The 16,906-nt window shown below is 40.9% G+C and overlaps 1 protein-coding gene across 1 annotated transcript in view; it reads left to right on the top strand.

Moving 5' to 3' along the window:
- NAPB (NSF attachment protein beta) overlaps nt 1-16,615 on the top strand; it is a 47,824-nt gene extending 31,209 nt beyond the window's left edge. The window contains exons 8-11 of the mRNA XM_008995849.5: nt 8,462-8,566; nt 9,819-9,887; nt 10,254-10,304; nt 12,245-16,615. Of these exons, the coding sequence (XP_008994097.1) occupies nt 8,462-8,566; nt 9,819-9,887; nt 10,254-10,304; nt 12,245-12,355 (336 nt within the window). The 3' untranslated portion in view covers nt 12,356-16,615. The remainder of the gene's footprint in view (nt 1-8,461; nt 8,567-9,818; nt 9,888-10,253; nt 10,305-12,244) is intronic.
- Nucleotides 16,616-16,906: the final 291 nt, after the last annotated feature.

Here is a 16,906-nt window from a genome sequence, read left to right as displayed (position 1 = left end):
TGTCAGGATGTCATTGTTTTTCATGGCTGAGTAATACCTCCTGGCTTATTTATTCATCAGTTTATGGATGTTTGGGGTTTTTCCACTTTGGGGCTATTATCAATAATGCTGCTGTGAACATTTGTGTTACAATTTTTGTGGGGGTGTTTTCAGTTCTCTTGTTATATCCCTGGGAATAGAGTCACAGTTGCTGGGCCGTGTGGTAAGTCCACGTTTAACGTTTTTGAGGAACCGCCTGAGTCTATCGCAACGGCTGCACCGTGACACCTTCCCACCTGCAATGCACAGCGTTTCCATTCCTCCACGTCCTCACCAGCACGTGTCTTTTGTTAGTAATAGTCACTCTGATGAGTGTGAAATGTTGTCTCATTCTGTTTTTTCTGGTTACTCCTCTAACAACTAGTGATGTTGAGCGTCTTCTTGTTTGCTTATCGGCCATTTGTATATCTTTGGAGAAATGTCTATTCCAGTACTTTCTCCGGATTTTAATTAAGTTTTTTGTTTTTTGGTGGTGAGTTTTAGGTGTTCTAAAATAATATATGTTCTGGATATTAATCCCTTATCAGATAGGTGATTTGCAAGTATTTACTCTCATTCTGTAGGTTGTCTCTTTACTCTGTTATTAATGTCCTTCGAGTCACAGAAGTCTTTAACATTCCTGAAGTCCAATTTGTCTTTTTTTCTTTGCCTGGCTTTTGTTGTTATATTATAAGAAATAATCGCTAAATCTGATATTATGAGGCTTTTCCCTTCTGTTTTATTCTAAGAATTGTACAGTTGTGGCTGTTAGGTTTAGGTCTTTTATCCATTTTGAGTTCATTTTTGTATGTAGTATGAGGTAAGGGTCCAACTTTATTCTTTTATATATGGATATCCAGTTTTCCTAGCATCATTTGTTGAATAGGCTATCTTTTAACTATTCAGTGGCATTAGGACCCTTGTGGAAAATTATTTCACTGTACGAAATATGAGGGTTTATTTATGGGCTTGCTATTCCATTGGTCTATTTATCTATCTTTATGCCAGTATTGCACTGTTTTTATTACTGTAATTTTACAGTAAGTTTTAAAGTCAGGAAATATGAGTCCTTCAACTTTTTGTTCTTTTTCAGAATTGTGTAGGCTGTTCCTGATCCCTTGCATTTTCATCCAATATTATGATCAGCTTGTCAATCTCTGCAAAGTATCCAGCTTAGATTTTGATAGGGATTGTATGGAATGTGTAGATAAATTTGGAGAGTGTTTTAGGGTTTTCCAAGAAACAGAATCAGTAAGAGGCGTAGGGGTGTGTGTGTGTGTGTGTGTGTGTGTGTTTAGAGAGAAATTACTGTGAGGAATTGACTCACTTGATTGTATAGGCTGAGAAGGCCTACGATCTGCGGTCTGAAGAACCAGGAGAGCCAGTGGCATAGCTCCAGCCCAAATCCAAAGGCCTCAGAACCAGGAGAGTTGATGGTGTAAGTTCTAGTCCGAGTCCAAGTCTGAAGCAGGAGAATACATGTCCTGCCTCTAAGACAGGCATTGAGAATGAATTCTCCCTGCCTTTTATTTTATTCACGTTTTCATTAGATTGGATGAGGCCCACCCACATTGGGGAGGGCAACCTGCTTACTCATCGTACTGATTCCAATGTTCACCTCCTTCAGAAACACCCACAGACACACTCAGAATAACACCAGATGTCTGGGCACCCCGTAGCCCACTCAAGTTGACACAAAATCAGTCATCACAGAGAGTGTTGCCATCTTAACAATACTAACTCTGACAGTCTATGAATACACAATGCTTTGTAAATTTATTTAGATCAGTATTTAATGTTGCTCAACAATGTTTTGTAGTTTTCGGTGTACAAGGTTTGTACTTTTTGAGTGAAATGTACTCTAAAGTATTTTATTTTTTTATGCTACTACAAATTGAATTTTTAAAATTTCCTTTTAGGAATGTTAATTGCTAGTGTATAGAAATACAGTTGAATTTTTATATCAATTTTTGTCCTGCAACCGTGCCAAACTTGTTTATTAGCTCTAGTAGGTTTTTTTATGAGTATTCCGTAGGTTTTCTATATCCAAAGTCATGTTACCTGAAAATAACAATAGTTTTACTTCTTCCTCTGCAGTCTGAATGTATTTTACTTCATTTTGTCAGTTGCCCTGGCTAGAATCCCCAGGGCAGTGTTGAATACCCTTGTCTTGCTCCTGATCTTGTAAGGAAAACTTTAGTCTTTCACATTAAGTATGATATTGATATTAGCTGTGTGGTTTTCGTAAATGCCTTTATCAGTTTGAGGAAATTTCCCCCTCTTCCTAGTTTGTTGAGTGTTTTCATTATCAAAGGGTATTGGATTTTGTCAGACATTTTTTCTGTGTCTGTTGAGATAAACATGGTTTTTGTCCTTCATTTGTCAGACTTTTTTCTGTGTCTGCTGAGATAAGCGTATGGCTTTTGTTCTTTGTCAAAGTTTTTTCTGCATCTATTGAGTTAGCATATGTCCTGATCAGTGTAACATTGTATATTACATTGATTGATTTTCATGTGTTGAACCAACCTTACATTTCTGGAATAAATTCAGCTTGGTCATTGCAAACTTTAAGGGGTTTCCCAAGAACACCCGCAAGTTGAATAATTAGTTAGACAAACTTACAAAACCCACTGAAAGCTGTTACACTCACAGTTATGGTTTATCACAGCAAAAGGATACGGATTAAAATCATTGAAAGGGGACACTCATAGGGCAGGGTCCAGAAGACTTCCAGAAAGAGCTTTAGTTGTCCTATCTTAGTGGAGTTACATGAACAGCACTGACTTCCCCCAACAGTGGTGAGTGAAAATAAGCTGCTTATTTTCCCTAGCCAGGGAAGCTCCCCTAAACCCGACGTCCTGAGTTTTTTTGGGAACCAGTGACATAGATGTTGACTACCTTTGTGGCTGACTTCACTTTTTCTAAGTGCCAGAATTGCTTTGCTAACATTTTGTTGAGGATTTTATATCTATATTCATAAAGGATGTTGATTGTTAGTTTTCTTGTGGTATCTTTATCTGGTTTTGGAATCAAGGTACTTCTGGCCTCAGATTTCTGTTTTCATTGTTATTTTCTCCATTTTGTTTTCTTTGGATTTGTTTTTCTCTTTTTCTGGGTACTTAAGGTGGAAGTATAGCTTGCTGATTTTCATCTTTGTTGTATATGCATTTATCCTTTCACAGGTTTGGCTTACTTCCTAATTTTATTTTATTTTTTTTGAGACGGAGTTTCGCTCTTGTTACCCAGGCTGGAGTGCGATGGCGCGATCTAGGCTCACGGCAACCTCTGCCTCCTGGGTTCAGCCAATTCTCCTGCCTCAGCCTCCTGAGTAGCTGGGACTACAGGTGCATGCCACCATGCCCAGCTAATTTTTTGTATTTTTAGTAGAGACGGGGTTTCACTATGTTGACCAGGATGGTCTCGATCTCTTGACCTCGTGATCCACCCGCCTCGGCCTCCCAAAGTGCTGGGATTACAAGTGTGAGCCACGACACCCAGCCACTTCCTAAGTTTATTATGTCATCGTACTTTTAGTTTTATCCAGTTAGTTGTATTTATTGATTTCTCTTGAAACGTCAGTGACCCATGGATTACTAATTAGTGTTTTGTTTAATTTCCAAGTGTTTAGTGGAGATTTTTCTGTAATCATTTGGTTGTTGCCTTCTCGTTTGATTCCACTGTGGTTAGAGAACATATTTTGTGTGATTTTAATTCTTACACATTTGTTGAGACTTTTTTTATGGCCTAGAAAGTGGTCTGTCCTGGCATATGTTTTATGATTATGAAGAAGAGAAATAATGGCAATAATAATAAAAACAAAACCTTATAATTTGTAGTCGCTATATAATAAATTTTGCTCTGTTGTGTGCTGTTTAATATAAAACCTACCTTGTCTGTTTGCTCTATATTCTCAGCAAATTCCCAGACATGTCAAGACTCCTGTTTTTCTTGCTGACCAGCCGCAAGAGCACAGGGCAAGATAACACCCAAAGAATGTACAATGCATTTCTCAAAGTGCTATTTTTGAAATGTAATGTACATCATAAGACAAATTAATTAACTGTTCTTGATTCTGACTTCTGTAAACCTGTTAGCTGCTGCGTCATCCTGGATGTATAAAAGTACCCCGTTTTCCTCTCCGGGGCTCAGACTTGGGATGCTGATCCGCTGAGCCGGTGGCCACCTTCATAAAATCCTCCTGTGTCACCCATTGGTCTCTCCTGTCTCCTGGATATGCTGTAACAATTATGCTGTTACTGGGTAATGTTTATTAATGTTGATTAGCTCCTGTTGGATGATGGCATTGTTGAGTTCTTTTATAAACTTGCTGATCTTATTTCTTTTCTTCCTCCTTTCCCTTTTCCTTTCGACAGTCTTGCTCTGTCACCTAGGCTGGAGTGCAGTGACTTGATCTCAGCTCACCGCAACCCTCCACCTCCCACATTCAGACAATTCTTGTGCCTCAGCCTCCTGAATAGCTGAGATTACAGGCATGTGCTGTCACGCCTGGCTAATTTTTGTATTTTTAGTAGAGATGGGGTTTTACCATGTTGGCGAGGCTGGTCTCGGACTGACCTCGGTGATCTGCCTGCTTCGGCCTCCCAAAGTGCTGGGATTACAGTTGTGAGCCACCGCACCTGGCCTGGATCCTGTTTTTTAATCCACTGTGCCAATGAAGTTATTGGTATGTTAGGGCTTAATTCTTCCTTCTGCCAATTTTATTTTCTGCTTTCTATTTGTTCTTTGCTTTTTGTTTCTCTGTTTTCTTTTTCTAACCTTTTTGTGAGTTGCTTTTTATTTTTTTTGGAGACTGGGTCTCACTCTGTCTTACTCTGCACCCAGGCTGCAGGGAAATGGTGCAGTCTTGGCCTACTGCAGCCTCCACCTCCCAAGCTCAAGCAGTCCTCCCACTTTAGCCTCCGGAATAGCAGGGACTACAGGCATGCACCACCACACCTGGCTATTTTTTGTAGAGTTAGGGTTTTGCTATGTTGCCCAGGCTGGTCTTGAACTCCAGAGCTCAAGTGATCTGCTCACCATGGCCTCCCAAAGTGCTAGGATTACAAGCATGAGCCACTGTGCCCAGCCTACTTGATTTTCTAGTTTCTAAGCACAGTTATTCCTCCTTGTCTACAGGGTATTAATTCCAGGACTTCTCTCCTGTACCAAAATCTGTGCATAGTCAAGTTTCACAGTCAGCCCCGTGGAGCTCACATATATGAAAAGTCAGCCTTCCATTTACGTGGGTGTTGAATTCCTAAGAATACTGTATTTTCAATCCACATTTGTTTGAAAAAGTCCATGTATAAGTGGATTCACACAGTTCAAACCCGTGTTGTTGGAGAATCAATGGTATATCTCTTTGTGTAGCGTTTGTGGTTAAATGCTCTAGGTATTACATTATATATACATAACTTGTGGTTAAGTGCTCTAGGTATTACATTATATATACATAACTTTCGTGGTTAAGTGCTCTAGGTATTACATTATATATACATAACTTTCGTGGTTAAGTGCTCTAGGTATTACATTATATATACATAACTTTCGTGGTTAAGTGCTCTAGGTATTACATCATATATACATAACTTTCGTGGTTAAGTGCTCTAGGTATTACATTATATATACATAACTTTCGTGGTTAAGTGCTCTAGGTATTACATTATATATACATAACTTGTGGTTAAGTGCTCTAGGTATTACATTATATATACATAACTTTTGTGGTTAAGTGCTCTAGGTATTACATTATATATACATAACTTTGTCACAGATTCATAGTGTCATTATTTTATCAGTTCTAGTGAAATATAGAATCTTACCTCTCTTTCTGTTCTTTTACTCTCCCTATTCAATATGTAGTTGTCTCAATGTTTCCTTTACATACATTTAGAACCACAGGAGTCAATGTTAGGATTTTTGTTTCAGCCATCAAACATAATTTAGAAAACTCAAGAAGGAAATCTTGTTATATTTATCCACATTTTTGCTTCATGTTCTTTATTCCTCTTGATGTTCCAAAATTACTGTGTCCTTTCCACTTAGAGAACCTTCTTTTGTCATTTTAGGGTAGGTTTGCTGAGAATTTTTCTTAATTTTCCTCTACTTGGAAATGTTTTGATTTTGCCTTCATTTCTGAAACATAGTTTCTCTGGGAGTACAAGTCTAAGTTGATTGTTCTTTTCCTTTAGTTTGAAAAATGTGTACTTTATGGCTTCCTTGGTTTTACCAACTTTTAACATCAAGTGATCCACCCACTTCCGCCTCCCAAAGTGCTGGGATTCCAGTCATGAGCCACCATGCCCAGCCAGCTTCCATGGTTTTCGATGAGATGTCAGCTGCCATTCAGCTTGTTTTTCCCTATAAAAAAGGTGTTATTCTCTGGACACTTTTATAATTTTTTTATTTGTCTTTAGTTTTCAGAAGTTTAATTATGATATTGAAGAGATATATTTGGTTTTAAGCGATTTGAGTTTCACTAAACTTATAGAATATGTAGGTTTATGTTTCTTGTCAAATTTGAGAATTGTTTAGCAGTTATTTCTTCAAGTACTTTTTCAGCTCCTCCCCCTCCTTTTTTTTTTTTTTTTTTTTGAGACTGAGTCTTGCTCTCTTGCTTAGGCGCGCCAGTGCAGTGGCGCAATCTTGGCTAACTGTAACCTTTGCTTCCCAGGTTCAAGCAGTTCTCCTGCCTCAGACTCCCAAGTAGCTGGGACTATAGTTGCTCGCCACCAGGCCTGGCTAATTTTTGGATTTTTAGTAGAGACAGGGTTTTGCCATGTTGGTCAGGCTGGGCTAAAACTTTTGACCTGAAGTAGTTCACCTGCCTTAGTTTCCCAGAGTGCTGGGGTTACAGGCATGAACCATGGCACTCAGACAGTCCCTTTCTCCTTCTCCTCCCCATCTAGAACACAGATGCCACAGAACTAAGACACTATTCTATCAACCTGTGGGTCCCTGATGTTCCGTTTTTTGTCAGTCTGTCTTCTCTTTGTTGTTCCTGTTGTCTTGCATTCACTGCTTCTTTCCTCTGTCTCCTTTATCCTGCTCTTGAGCCCTCCCATTTTTTATGTATGGTACTATTTTTTTCAGTTCTGAAATTTTCATCTGTTTTTACTTTATATCTTGTAGGTTTTTCCTGTGGCTTCCTCTTTCTTTGTGGATGCTTTCTGTTTTTCCATTAGTTTCAAGTGTTGTTGTAATTGCTCGTTGAAGCATTTTTATGAGGGCTGCTTTAAAATGTTTGTTGGATATTTTGGACATTTCCGTCATCTGGAGCCATCATCTGTTAATGGTCTTTTTTCATTTAGCCTGAGATCCTCCTGTGTGCTTGGTATTACGAGTCATTTCTGATTGAAAACGGCATTTGCACATTAGGTTATGAGGCTGGGTCTTAGTTAAAACTTCTCTTTCATCTGGCCCTCTTTGACACTCCTCTGGCTGGGCGAGGTGGGGATGTTGCCTCATTACTGCCAGGTGGAGGGAGAAGTGTCATCTCCCCACCAGGTCTCTGTTGACACCTGAGGGGCCCAGTCATCCCTGGGCAGAAGTGGCATCCCCTCTTCTTACCCGTTTCTGCCAGCACAGTGCTGGTTTGTTCTTGGCGATGGTGAAAGTCTTCACCTTCCACTAGACCTCTTCTGTCAGCACGCCAGCTGGGGAAAGGAGAACCTCATTCCTGCTGGGTAGAGCCAGGATTCAGGCTCCCAGTGTGGTCTGCACTGCCTTAGTGGCAGGGTGTTGGGTGGGTATGAAGCCTCAGCTCCCTATTTGGCCTTATCTGAAGCTCCTCAGGAGAGGTATTAGGGTCCTTCTTACAGTCTTTCGGGAAGAGACTTCAGGATTCCTTCTTCAGCTTTTGATGATGTCAGTGGGGTTAGAGCCTCAGTTTTCTGCGGTGTTTGGCTGGGGTAGAGCGGTTATTGTCTTAAGTGTTTTCTCTCTTGCTGATGTGCCCCTTTTCTAGTCCTTTGGCCAGAGAGAGCAGCTTTTGTCTGTTCTCTTTTGGTCTGTGCCTACTGGCATTTCTGGGTTGCTGAGTCCTCAGTTTCTTGCCAGGGATATAGGAAGGGAAAAGAAAGCCCAGGGAATGTACCACGTTTTCATTCCTAACTGCTCTGCCACTTTCTGTCCACCTGTCAAAGATGTTTGTTTTTTTAGAAAATGTCCTGGGCCAGTAGTGCTTAGTGGGAGGAACAGGGAAAGGATGTTCACTCCGTCTTCTTGGAAGCAGAATTCTTCTGATCCATTTTTAACTGGTGAAGACTTCATGTATTTAACGGTCTTGTCTACTAAAATTTCTAGTATATGTATTGGTTTAAAAGAATATATTTCATAGCTAAACTAGCATATGTAATTATTTTCTGAAGGACAGCTGATGAGAATGACTTTGCCTGATATAAGAGGGTGAACGTTTTAAGTTTAACCTCTCTTGTGTGCCTAGGTTGGGGCAAACACGATGGATAATCCTTTGTTGAAGTACAGTGCGAAGGATTACTTCTTCAAAGCCGCCCTCTGCCACTTCATAGTGGACGAGCTGAATGCCAAGGTGAGGAGTCCCCAGCACTGACCGTCAGATTTCAGGCCTCAGGACATGCACACATTCTCTCTTGTTCTTGTCATTTCATTTGGATGTTTGTAACAAGAATAAACTGGGTACGCTAAAAATAAGTATTATTCTGTGGTATGTGTCCCAGTTGTAATCTTTTAACAGCTGTCAAAGCTGTTCTCTAAAGTTACCTGGTAGTTATCAGTCATACCACCCTGAATATGCCCACTCTTGTCTGATCTCAGAAGCTAAGCAGTGTAGAGCCTGGTACTTGAGTGGGAGACTGCTTGGGAATACTTAGTGCTTTTGGCTTAAATATATGTATATGTTTACTTGTAAACACATTTTTTTCTTTAGTAGTTTTGCTTTAAAGAAATTAAGGGGCCAAGTGTGGTGGCTCTTCTCAGTACTTTGGGAGCCAGGGCGGGTGGATCACCTGAGGTCAGAATTCAAGACCAGCCTGGCCAATATGGTGAAACCCCATTTCTACTAAAAATACAAAGATAAAAAAAGTTAGCTGGGTGTGGTGGTGAGTGGCTGTAGGTCCAGCTACTCGGGAGGCTGAGCCAGGAGAATCACTTGAACCCAGGAGGCGGAGGTTGCAGTGAGCAGAGATTGCGCCACTGCACTCCAGCCTGAGTGACAGAGCTAGACTCAGTCTGAGGAAAAAAAAAAAAAAATTAAAGAACTAAGTGGGGGAGACTATAAAAGTAGGATAATGTCTTTTTTAAAAACAAACAAAAAAACAAGCTCAGAAGTGGTGTTCGAGTGACGACTGGGAAGAAGTCGGAAAGCACAGTGAGCATGGGGAGCCAGGAGGCAAAGACAGGCAGCCTTGGTGTGGCCAGTGTATGGAGCTGGAAGAGCAGAACTCCAGCTGCTGAGAGAAAGTGTTTTCTGCCAGCCTCAAGCAGGAAGCTGGATGTAATTGATTTGGAATCTGGACTGTATTAAGAGCTTCTCCATTTAATGAATGGACACAGATACCTGGTCTGTGAGTGCTGAAGAATTCGTTTTCGTTTATACTGTCTTCTCTGCAGCTGCCTAACTCAGGAAAAAAATGGTTTAGAAATTAATTGAAATGGAAAATTCAGAATAGATAGATTTTCTTGTGGATTCTGCTGTTGAGTTTAACCATATACTTCTTCAACACTTAATAGCACATAGGTAGATCCTGTTTGAAGCTGATAGAATGCCAAAAGCGTTGTTTGTTTAGTAAGTCTGATATTGATGAGTGGTTTTTCTCTTTCAGCTTGCTCTTGAGAAATATGAGGAAATGTTTCCAGCATTTACTGATTCAAGAGAATGTAAATTATTGAAAGTAAGTAATATTAGGACTTTGAAGAAAAATGCCTTTACTCTGTCAGGTGGCAGCCCCTAAGTGGGACTGGGTATGAGGTGAAGTTGAATCTGTGAAGTCTGCCAACTGAAGGGCCCTGGTACCTTCCTGCTTTGGCATTATAGGTATTCAGATGCAACTAAGGTCAGGAATATATAGCTGTGTTCTGAAATAGGCAACTCAGAAATGCTGGTACAGGAGCTAGATCCCTAACTTGGGTCTTGTATTTGAGTATTTCCTCAACAGCGTGCAGTATTGGCGACATCAGTGCTACACTTAAAGTGTTTATTTAGAAATGGGACTTCATCTTACAAAAGTGTTTTTTTAAAAATATTTTTATGCTACCAGAAACTCCTAGAAGCTCATGAAGAACAGAACAGTGAAGCTTACACGGAAGCCGTAAGTTATGCTTTTGGGACATGGGACATTATTTGAGGATTTAAGCTAGAGAAACTTCTTTGCATTATGTAAATTCTAAACATTTATTTGAATATGACTCCGGCATACCTAAGTTGTATTTTCCAAAGGTCACCTTTTATCTATTTGCACAAATCAAACAGGTCCGTCAGCCATGCTGAGATTCTAGTTGTATTCAGTGCTGTTTCCTGACTTATACTTAAAACTAATTTAGCTGTGAAACGAGTTCAGGAGCAAATATTCCATATATATTCTTATAATTTGCCGTTTCAATTTTTTTTTTTGAAAATAATCTGACCTATAAGTAAGTATAAAGTAAAATTTGTTACTGGACGAAGGCTGAACGCAGTGTTTCACACTTGTAATCTCAGCACTTTGGAAGGCCACGGTGGGTGGATGAAGAGGTCAAGAGATCGAGACCATCCTGGCCAACATGATGAAACCTGTCTGTACTAAAAATACAAAAATTAGTTGGGTGTGGTGGCGTGCGCCTGTAATCCCAGCTACTCGAGAGACTGAGACAGGAGAATCGCTTGAACCTGGGAGGCAGAGGTTGTAGTCACTGCATTCCAGCCTGTGATAGAGTGAAACTGTGTTTCAAAAAAAAATTAGTTAAATATAATTTAAAATATAAAAACTAGTGAGAATTTGCTCTATTTATGGCATAAAATAAATGGAAGGTGGCCAGGCGCAGTGACTCATGCCTGTAATTCCAGCACTTTGGGAGGCCGAGGCAGGTGCATCATGATGAGGTCTGGAGTTTGAGACCAGTCTGGCCAACATGGCGAAACCTCGTGTGTACTAAAAATACAAAAATTAGCCAGGTGTGGTGGAGTGTGCCTGTCATCCCATCTACTTGGGAAGCTGAGGCAGAGAATCGCTTGAACCCAGGAGGTGGAGGTCGCAGTGAGCCAAGATCGCTCCATTGCACTCCAGCCTGGACAAGAGCAAAACTCCATCTCAGAAATAAATATATAAATAAAAAATAAATAAAAATCTTTTTTAAAATGAAAGTTTTTTTCTTTATATTTGTTTTTCCATCTTTTGCCATCTCATATTTAGAATCAAGCAAAAATAATTTTTTAATATGTTTTGAAACAGCCTCACTCTGTCACTCAGGCTTTAGTGCAGTGGGGTGATCACAGCTCACTGTAGCCTCAATCTCCTTGGCTCAGGTGAGAGCCTCCCACCTCAGACTCCTCAATAGCTGGGAATACAGGTGCACACTACCACACCCAGCAATTTTTTTTGTTTTCGTATTTTTTGTAGAGACAAGTTTTCACCATTTTGCCCAGGCTGGTCTCTTAACTCCCAGGCTTAAGCTCTTCACCTGCCTTGGCCTCCCATGGGGCAAGGACTACAGGCATGAGCCACTATACCCAGCCTCAGGCAAATTTCCCAGTAGCCTCCTATAACATGTTCATCCCAGCTCAGGAGTAAGAGTGGAAAGGAATGTTTTCCTAACTTTTGCCTACCCTGTCATTTTCATCCTATTGTAATTTTAATCTGTGGTACTGTATCGAAATGTGTGAAAGGAATTCCGCTTCCAGACATTGTAACTCTGCACTTAATGTTTTCCCATGTTCAGTGAAGTATAATTTTTCATACTCCTTTAAAATTTTTATACAAAGTTGTTTCTTTTGTCACATTAATCATGACCGATAATGAATTTTTGTCATACACGTGTTTGAAAACAGAGAAATGTCAAGCCCAGAAACCTGTCACTAGTACCATCAAAATAGTAACAGGATAATGAAAAAATAAACAAGTTTTTAGTGAAGAAAGTTATAAACTGAAATGATTAATTTCAAATGCTGAGGAAAGTGGATGATGGTTGTAAATGTATAGACAGCTTGGGTACTATTATTTTCTGTTTTTAATGTATCACATGGGGTGATTCCTGCTCCTCTTTTTTATACCAGGTGAAGGAATTTGACTCAATATCTCGCTTGGATCAGTGGCTGACCACCATGTTGCTTCGCATCAAAAAGTCCATCCAAGGGGATGGAGAAGGAGATGGAGATCTCAAATGAAATGTTTCCGTCTTCGTGGCATGCAGCTAACTCCTCTTTAGTTTTGTCTTAGGGTCAAGTGATCTTTATGGGATGCCCATTTAATGGCTTAATTTTGTTGCATATGAGCCAGACGACCTGTGTATTGTTTAAACTTGTGGAGTCTATATTGCTGTGAAGTGAATGAAGGGGAGGCTCCTGTTCATCTTGTGGTAACGATAGGTTTCCCGCTTATCAGACCCCCAGCGTTTTCTGCGAAGTACTTGAGAATCTCATTCCTCATATTTCACTGGTGTTTGTGGAGCCCGTGTTTAATGTTGCCACGTGTTTTTATGTCCTTTTTGTTGGACTTGAGGACTCAGCCCAGTTGTTCTCGTAGATGCTTTGCATTTTCTCTGTGCTTTGGCATCTGGATATGTTCTTTAAATGTGTGTTTAGTTTAGGGCAGTGACTAGGAATGAGTTTATGACTTTATTGGAAATCATTTGTATTTTTGTTATCCTGTGATTATTTCGATGGTGCTAGTGACTAGTTTCTTTGCTTTTTGTGTTCTGTACGCTAACACGTGCATGGCAAAAATATAGAATGGCCAGGGTCTGTAGGCATTACACTGTGAGGAAAGGAGCTCTCTGGAAGGACTTGCTTCATGTATGGATGAGTGTCAGAGTGAACTTGATTTGCACTCACCCACACACACACACACACCCTGCAAGATCTATTAGAAATGGAATTTTCTGTTTTTCTGGAGATAGTTTTCACTTGTAGTTGGAGTGAAATCCCTTTATGTTTGCGTTAGAGTGTTTCAGTTGGCACAGCCTGCTCATCATTTTCATGTTTATATACTACATTGAGGCAATGTGTTCTCTGCTGTGGCTATAGAAATCTTGGTCAGGCCTGGATAGATTAAGTCAGGCTGAAGAATGAATGTACGTAATTTTCACATTTATTGCACATAATGGATTAGGTGGGGTGAATGTGGTACAGGAGTGGACTTTATGCCCAAGTGGGCAAGAACCCCAACTTGTTTCTCAGGGGACTTGATTGTTCTCTTAGCTGATGGAATATTTTGGCTTGTTGGAACTCTGTCATGTTTAATTGGTTTATATAATATATATGTGCTATCTTAATTCATGAACTTGATTCTATTATTTTATATGCTGATATTGTACTTTAGACATAGACTTGTCCTGTGACTGTCTTTTGCATATTTTATAGTTAAATGGTTTATATTGGAAATGTGTTTGTTGCAAGACTTAACCCAGCAGACACTTTGATAACACGGATCTTCACTGATGACAGGTGACGAAACTTCCTGTGTTATGTCAGGCAGTAGCAAGCAGTGTTGGAATGACATTTTCACTTTTGGTGGCTCTCAACTAGAATTGGTAGGATTTTATTGCGCTGAAGTAGAGTGAGTGTTTCCAGGCCAAGGGTTGAGTGCAGGGTGTTTGAGGAATGGTGAGTAGGTCAGTCTAGGAAGAAAGAGAAAGTAGCAGGAAATGAAGTGGGAAAGGCCAGCCAAGGCCAGATAGAGGATCCACATCTGGTGGCCACGAGGACTTGCTGACCATAGTTCTGGTGGGAAAGGCCAGCCAAGGCCAGATAGAGGATCCACATCCGGTGGCCATAGTTCTGGTGGTGACGTGCATGAGGTGGCTGGTAGTCAGAGCATCCACTGGGGTTGGCAATGGGCCCTGGAATCTAACGTGGGTCCCTCCTTCCTTCCAAGTTCTGAGAGGCTTAAATGAGATCTGGCTGTCTCTGGTGGTAAGATCTGGAATGGAGCCCAGTTGGTACTTTTTCACTCTCTTTTAGAATCTCTTAGGAAAAAATGATCAGAGAGAAAAATGGGTTTTTTTCTTGCATAATAATATATCCTACAACCAGCCAAATGCACTTTCGTGAAAATGGGGTGTGCGGAGCGGTTCCGAGCCCTTGAGTAGTTTGTTTCTACTTGTTTGAAGAATCTTCTGGTCTGACAACTTAAAGTGAAATCGCGTGACTTATTATACGGCGTTTCTGTTTGACTTTAATCATGACACCCCAACAGAGCCGTCTGAAGGGCTGTTTTTAACAGTAGTGTTTGTGACATTTTGTCGTCAGAGAGTCACTTGTTTGTATTGCAGTAAACACTGGGACCAGCTCCTGGGCTAATAATTAATTTTTGTTTTTAATATTTCACATGAAAAGAATCAAAGTAATTGTAATGGCTGGAATAGAACTGCCAGAAGATAAAAAAAAGAATGAGAAAAGCCCGGTCAGTGGTGTGCGAACTTCTTGCTTTACATGTCCCGTGGATGCAGGACAGTGCCAGGTTTTAAGATGCCTGTGAGCTAGGTCTTCAAGACATAGAATGTTATGAACAAAATATAATTATGGTACAATTCTTGTACTTTAGCAAATCTGGAGTTGGTTCATCGTCAAAGTCAGTCAGTGTTTCTTACAGGAAAGGTTTGCTTTTTGTGGCAGCATTTTTATAGCTTGTGTGAGTTCTTTAATGATTTGAAAGCGGTATTTTTGCACAGTCGTGACCGTGTGTGGTGGGGTCACTGTAACCAAAGTATATGCAGCAGCCCTTGTGCATTGGTTTCTCCTGGTTTCGTGCATTTAAATGTCCAAATGCAAACCTTTGTGACTTCCTCTGGAGGATTTGGCAGCACAGCATGCCCCCGTGACCTGCCTGCTGTGTTACGAGCTATGACCAAGAGCAGGCTTCTGCCCCATGGAGCCCTGAGTTGCTCTGGGGCAGGGGATTACATCATGAAAACTAACCATGTGTAACAATAAATCTACCTTAGCAGAAAGAATGTTTGTTTTATTTTAACCTGTACAGTGAATTGGAAATTATCAGTAATATTTTGACAAGTCTTTTCTTGCTAAATTGGCATAGGTCAAAAGTAGCTTCCATTGCTTCCAGTTGTTCGCATTAAGATTAAGGCAACATTCGGGAGGCCGAGGCAGGCGGATCATCTGGGGTCAGGAGTTCAAGACCAGCTTGCCCAATATGGTGAAACCTCATCTCTACTAAAAATACAAAAAAAATTTAGCTGGGCGTGGTGGCGCACACCTGTAATCCCAGCTACTCAGAAGGCTGAAGCAGAGGAATCACTGGAATCCAGGAGGTGGAGGTTGCAGTGAGCCGAGATTGTGCCATTGCACTCCAGCCTGGACCACTGAGCGCAAGACTGTATCTCAAAAAAAAAAGATTAAGGCAACAGATGTTAATATTCTCTAGGCTCCAGTCATTTGATGGGAATTCCAGGGCACTGTAATGGTTTTGCGGACTGAGGGCTTAGAAGGAAACTCTGGTTACTTCTGTTGATGCAGTCCCCTAAAGTACATCGTAATTCTGCAGACCCCACATTCTCATCCCTTCCTTGAATCATTTAGGGTCTACAGTTACTTATGAAGTTGAGGAAAGCATGGTTGCTGGAAGACAGGTGGGGAGGTGAGGCAGCCCTAGGCCTGACACTCTCCTACCCCAAGAAAGTACTACTCAACTATCTGGTCAGTGTAGACATGTATCTTAATTGTGCAAGTATCCGTACAGGGAGAGGAGATGCCCCTGGGGAAGGGTCAGCCTCACTGACCACTGGGCCTGAAGTTCTGGTGAGGAAGAGGACCCATGTGGGGGTGGTGCAGGCTAGCTCATCCTGTTATCTTATCATTGAGCCTTGATTTCATGTCCTAAAGTATATTCACAACACTTCAAGCAAAATGTCTTAAATGGTAGAACAAGCTGACCCATCTAGGCGTTCTGAGTGGTTGATCATTCAGAGCATACATCAAGTTGCTCTTCTCAGAATCATTTTCCTAATGAAGATGCCACCATGGTAGTTTAAAGGCCTAGTTTTGTCAGCTTAAGAGTCCACAGAGTGCCAAAGGTATGCAGATAATTTCCGAGTCTCATTTAGGGTGATGTGATAGATCACAGGTCCCGAACGCGTCAGAAACTGGGCCTCGCAGCAGGTGAGCTGCGGCCAGTGAGTGAAGCTTCGTCTCTATTTGCAGCCACTCCCATGTCTTGTGTTACTGCCAGAGCTTTGTGTCTTTTAGATAAGTGGCAACATTAGAGCTCACAGGAGTGCAAACCCTACTGAACTGCGCATGCACGGGATCTAGGTTGTAATATCTGTCACTGTCTCCCATCACCCCCAGATGGGACTGTCAAGTTGCAGGAAAGCAAGCCCAGGGCTCCCACTGATTGTACATTGTAGTATGTTCTATAATTATTTTATTGTATATTACAGTGCAATAATAATAAAGTACACAGTAAATGTAGTGCACTTGAACCATCTTGAAAGCATTCTGTCCCCCCACCTGTGAAAACATTGTCTTCCATGAAACTGGTCCCTGGGGCCAAAAAGGTTGGGGACTGCTGTGCTAGATGACCCTCTGACTTGTGTGGCTTTCTCAGTTACATCTGCTCCCGTGCAGCTCCATGTCAACAAAGGCCCTTTGCACAAGTGCCCTCCTCCCAAATGAAACATTGTCACTTCTGAGTACATGAATATCATATTTCATTAAATAGACAAGTATCCATCTTATTTCCCAAAAATGAACTCCTTGGAG

This window comes from Callithrix jacchus, chromosome 5 (genome assembly GCF_049354715.1).
Source record: "Callithrix jacchus isolate 240 chromosome 5, calJac240_pri, whole genome shotgun sequence".
Taxonomy (NCBI): domain Eukaryota; kingdom Metazoa; phylum Chordata; class Mammalia; order Primates; family Cebidae; genus Callithrix; species Callithrix jacchus.
The sequence above is the reverse complement of the archived record's forward strand: the minus strand, read 5'-3'. Positions and strand labels throughout refer to the sequence as shown.